The sequence below is a fragment of the Siniperca chuatsi genome, linkage group LG6, assembly GCF_020085105.1.
Source record: "Siniperca chuatsi isolate FFG_IHB_CAS linkage group LG6, ASM2008510v1, whole genome shotgun sequence".
Lineage (NCBI taxonomy): Eukaryota > Metazoa > Chordata > Actinopteri > Centrarchiformes > Sinipercidae > Siniperca > Siniperca chuatsi.
In genome coordinates, this window is record NC_058047.1 from 25304899 (window position 1) to 25310898 (window position 6000).

The window sequence follows — 6000 nt, forward strand, 5'->3', positions numbered from 1 at the left end:
TTTCACCCAATTTAAAATTTACTCCAATTATGCAGCAGCAGGAGGGCCGCGGTTTCAGTTCGACATGATGAGTCACTGGGCATGTCTGTCAGCGCCACAGCCACCTCTCACGCAGACCCTTCCCTGCAGTGTCGCCACTCATAACAGGTTCGGTATGAAAACACTGTCCTCACTTCACTGAACAACGAGGCTTTACTTTTTCTCTCTCTGGCTTTATTCGTGTCGGTGTTGTAGACAGAAACTTGTAATTAGCATTTTGTATTTGCCTACTTTCAGTAGGGGAGAGCTATATCAATATTTAAACGTGTACTCTCAGTGGGCTGTGTGTTTTATGTCAGTAATTAAGTTTTTATAACCTTTAGATTGTTCCTGTTTGTATCCAGCTATACAATACTGTATCTATACTACAACTCTGAGATGTAATACTGTGGTCCTGACTGGTGTAAAAACGATGTCAGACATCAGCGTATCTCCAGAAACTGCATGTGACTCAAGTAAAAAAAAACAAAAAAAAACAACAACTTATAACTTATGTATCTTACAACCCAAGCTCAAATTAAACCCAAAATGTACAGTGTATATTCCGATCCTACTGCATACCTTAAAAGCAGCCCAAAAATAACTTTACTAAACTCTTTTTGCAGTAACAGGCTTATCACCTCTGGGAGTAATTTGAATATTTAATATATTAACATACGGTATACTTTGAATTGATGTTTCTGTTAACGGAACGTGACCATTCGGAGCACAGGGCCTTGAAATCTATGAAAAAAAGTCTTAGTCCAAAACTTTATCTCTTCTGGCTACCTATATACCACAAATCGTTTAATATCATTTGGTATTTGATGCCAGATTATTTTTTTCCTATCACTGACATCATATTGTTTCTGATTTGGGTTCCTGGACACCGTCAGACAGCCAGGCCATCATCCGTGTTCCCATTCCTGATGTATTTGCTGTTGTTGTGGCACCCTCCTAAAATGTCTTTCTCCTGCCAGTTTCATGACCAAATCAAAACCAGTCTGGCCGGCTGATAACAGGTTCAACTCCACAGCCTTATCTCCTGCAACAAACTATAGGCTGAGAAGTCCGCAGGAGATCCAGTTGGCTCACTGGGTACGTTAATTATAGACAGCACTGTGCATGTGTGGCAGTTTGTCTTGTACCACAGCTACAAAAACTGAGCAGAAACAGTGACATCGTATGAACCTTTTCTGAATAAAAAGTTTAAAACATCTGAATAAATGTTGTGCAAATGCAGCAGGACTGCTGTGTGATGCGCCTGTTGAGAAGGAAGCTCTAGGCTGACACACGAGCTGACGAGTTGTGTAGGATTACAATCATGTGCAGTGATTTCTTTAGAATAGGCCGTCTAAGAAATAAAAATGTTGCGATCAGCACCTGTTGTATGGGTGAGTAATATTTGCAAAACGAATGAAATTTAGTCTCATGGATGCAGGTGAAATTCAGGCATGTCAGGCAGTGTGATGGTACAGCCTGTGTTACCTTTTGCCAGCCCTTTGACTGTTTTAGTTTCAATAACATTTCTTAGCTGGTTAAAAGCAGAACAAGGCATCTAAGGGGCATAATTATATTTATAGCCAATTACGTGAGATTTATAAGAAAGACAAGAAGTACATTTTGTGTGAGTGCACGTGGGTGATAGAAGTACACAACACCATTTTGTAGCCAGAAATGGCAGATATCAACACTGTTGCCCACAAATGTCAATAGCACAGGAACTGGCCTACTGGCAGTGAGAGGCAGAGTTTGAATGGAGAGCACCTCCCCCACCAGACTGCTGCAGCATGTAGTGAAGGGGGCCGTCACCACATTCACATCTCACTGATGTCTCTCCACTTTTACTGACGTTTCTGTTGTAACCTTGTCAACGCTCTACCAGCTCTGCAGTACCCGCTCATCTCCTCACAGACTCGGCAGGAACACATGAAAACACTGGTAGAGAAGAAATGAGCCACCTGTCTGACGCTCGTCATTTCCTATATATATATATATATATATATATATATATAAAATAACAGAAATAGTTCACTTCAAACACCGTCTGCCTTTATTAATGAACATTTCTTAAATGGACTGTTGTGACAGACCGTGATGGTTTCTGCAACTCAAGGACACGGACATACCTGTTGCTTTTAGAGCAACATCGCTCGCTTTTAGTTAGTGCGACATCACTCTCCCTCACGACAAAAGACCCACAGTAATCCTGTAACAATAGATGCACAGTATGACCACAGGACCGGTAACATTACTACACTAATATCGTGTGGTGATCTAAATGTTTCATCTAAAAGTAGCTGCTGTAAGTTCGCTATAAACTCGCCATTCACTATTGTCACCACAGACCAGCTATGACGGAGATAGTACGGCAACATGACTGTGGTTTGTCGCCAGAGAATGAGCCTTTCTCGGAAATAAACTGTTTATTTGAGCTTTCATTAAGCTTTGAGTAATGGGCGCTTTAAACTGGCAAAGACGTGCCTACCAATGTCTCCTTTCTTTTCAGGAAAATAAATAAATAACTCGGAGATAAAGAGGGGCGGCCCTTGAGACATGTGAGTCATGATCTGTTCCACAGCACCATGTTGCCAAGCGGTGTCTGGCCGATGTTTCACACGGGAGGGGAAAAAAAGCCATTTATAATTTCTAACACGGTTTAGTAAGCTTAATGGGTACTATATAATGGTGTGCAGTTATCCTATCAAATCAACAACCACTGCTGATCGTATTAGGCGAGCACTCCCCCGTCTTAAAGTATTGAAACCAGTGGTAAAACGATTTGCTAGAGCTGGATCCGTTAATCTTGGGTTTGGGTGAAAGAGAGGAAAGCATAACCGGGCCTGTATACAGGAGCCAGAGATTAGCTATTCAGTGTTTAATGGGAGGAATAAAATGTCCTCTGTTTCTCTTCTACTCTCATTAGTGGGCTAAAATACAGGAGGTGGACCAGTGAGGCACACAGCAACCCAACCCAACTTTCACCATTTGGTCTATCAAAAAGTCCTGGCCCGCCACACACTGTCCTTCAAAATGACCTTTTCATAAAGGACGTTTATTAATGACTGGCCCGATACGGGCTACGCCGTGGGTAATCATTTCCTATTGCAATGTATTAACAATAAAACCAACTGTCTAATTTGAATCGTGTCAAAATCATGAGATAACGTTAAACAGTCACAGCAAATATGCAAAGGAACACATAATTCAGTTACAGTGCGAGTTAATTGATTTTATTTTATAATTAGCCTTATTTTTGACTACATTCGACCTGTAGCATGTCTAGTAGGCTAACTCTATGAGATATAGCCCGTTTCGTTTTTTACAAATGAGTTTATTCTGATTTGACAGACCAACTTCTACACACAGCCTCCATTGAAAACCGAAGTCACGACGCAGCAAGTCAAAGCCAGTGAGCTCTAACAGGTGCTGTCTGTCTGTAACGTAACAGTAAGGAAATGGAGAGAAAAAAAGAGCTAAATCCTCACTGAGCACCGACAGTTTCCACTGTCTCAGCCAAACGTGCTATCACTGTTTATTTGACATTGTACCGTCGTCTCTATACAGTAGCACGCATGTTAGTTCAGTAAAATGAAGGAAAAGGAGTAACGTTACTTACACCAACTGCCTCCTGTTCGTCCTAGAAACTCCTTCTTCTCGGAATTCCACACAAATGTCCTCCATCCTCCGTCACTGTCTTTATTTCCAGACATATTAACTCCCCGGTAATATCCCCCTTTTTCGGTGTATCTGATTTAACGGTTGGGTTCGGCTAGTTTTAGCTTAGACTGTTAACTGCCCCTCACAGGAAAAGCAAAAGGACAGTACCGTACCAGACTCCACCAATTGTACCACACACAATTTATCTCTCAGGGAAACCGACTCCGCCTGCAAACTCCCCTAATAAGTTACCCGAAGAGGGAGGGCTGAGTCTAGCAAATCACAATCTTCCGCTGCTTTTTGCGTAAGAGGGAAACGAAGGGGGGGTTTGCTACAGGCTAGCACACTAATGAACGTACAGAGACTGTGGGGCCACAAGAAAATGTCCAACAGTTGCAACAACGTTTTCAATTATGCCGGTGCCATGGTAACCAAGTCTCCAAATTCTAATGTGGTGACAAATAAAGCTAAAAACGTGCTGTCAGGAATAATTACAGAATTTCACAGAGTGCAGCTAATTTTTGCTAAACTGCACTCTCTGAAATACATACAATACAATAAATAAGTGTTGATAATTACTGGTGTGTAGCTATAGTCTACTATGAAAGTTGGGTAAACTATTTTCCACTAAAAGAGGCATAAACTGATTTTAGCAATGCTTATCCTCCACCACAGGTGTGCCAATAAGTATCTTAATCCAACAGTTGGTTATTGTCTACTGTACATTCACACCCACCAGTATGGCACCTAAAAGTACTTTAACTACTCTAAAGAAACTTATTTTAAACACTGCTGCAAAGGATGGTCATATTGTTAGGTTGAATGTTGGTTAGCATTATTTTTCAGCTATAAAAGTGGCAATTGGCACTTTTGCTTTCAAAGAAACATAAAATGATTACAAATAAGTTGAACAAGGAACTAAAAAGGTATTTAATATGGGGAACAGATTGGAACATAATGACAGCATGCCAAATAACCAACTTCACTGAGGAAGAGGAACAGCATTCACAAATTGAAAACTAGCAAACAGGGATTCTTTTGAAAGGCGCCACTTTTAAGCTAGCTTCTGTTCCACTTGCCTCAGCAAGACAAAGTGTTTCATTGTAGCCTCTCTCTTCCTAAAAAAACTTAACTGTTCATACTACAGTGATACTGTAGACAGTAGAACTTTGTTATTTTAAGTTAAAATAACAATATTTTTGTTAGCACTCAGCATCTAGGCTACAAGTCTTTATACTACACCTACGGCTAATGCTGTGATTGCTAAATGATTAGGACGTTTTTTTCAAATGTTACTGTCCAGTAGATTCCTATTTAGTTTAGAATATGTATGTATACATGTAAAGTATGTACACACACAGAAAAGCCTAGTATCACATCCCAGCTTTTCAGGAAGGCTGATGAAACAAACTCTCGAATGAGTCCTGAAAGTTTGTGGAACAGAGGCTAAATAGGAGTGGAATTTAACCTGCCGTTTAACCTGTAGGCGGGCAGATTCCTCAAAGAGAATTTATTTATTTTATTTTTTTTAACGATCAGGAAAGTCTTGATTTTTTTGTAATTAGTAGTCCATATTTAGTTGAATCCGATATTTAAGTGCACTCTGGTACTCTAGCTCAGTGTTACTTGGTCATAAGCCACAAAATGAAGTAAATGATGACACTGTGTGCTGAGAAGTCAGAGGGTGACTACATGATAGCACATAGAAGAGGCGCTTACCACCGCTGACTGTGTTTATTAGTGAATACTTCACCTTGTATAAGATTAAAAAATTCACAGAGGACTGAATTGAACTGCATAATTTTCATTTTCATTACAGCTATCCCATTCTTATTATCATAAACAAACTCATGCGTCAATGGTAATGACACAGACAGTATACAACAAGTCTATCCTGTAACTTTATCCTCGCTACAAGAGTTGAAGGGAGGGTTTCTGGAAAGTTGCTTCAAATGTAGCAGGCCAAGAACAAAATATGCTGCTATGCTAACAGTCTTTCTCATTAAACTGTTACATGATGAGTTGAATCAATGCCCAGTAAGTGTTAACAAGTCCTCTGTCCGCTCATAGTATAAAGTCACAAACTCACCATTGTAAGTTATGAAGTTGAAAAACACATCATATAAACGGAGTTATTGATTACAGATTAATTTGTTTTACTGAATTGCCTTATGTTGCAACTGCCCTGCAAGTACTAATCTGTACATAAATCCACATAAATACAATTATGGTTTGTTACTCTCTAGTGCCAGCTGTTAAAACACAGTAGTCACTGAACATCTATCTTGTACAAGGATTTAAATTTGCTAATTTACATAAATA

At 39.8% G+C, this 6000-nt stretch overlaps 1 protein-coding gene across 1 annotated transcript in view; it reads right to left on the reverse strand.

Annotated features, from left to right (window-relative positions):
* Window positions 1–3907, reverse strand: part of atp1b1a (ATPase Na+/K+ transporting subunit beta 1a) — a 9620-nt gene extending 5713 nt beyond the window's left edge. The window contains exon 1 of the mRNA XM_044199380.1: window positions 3638–3907. Coding sequence (XP_044055315.1) covers window positions 3638–3731 — 94 coding nt within the window. The 5' untranslated portion in view covers window positions 3732–3907. The remainder of the gene's footprint in view (window positions 1–3637) is intronic.
* Window positions 3908–6000: the final 2093 nt, after the last annotated feature.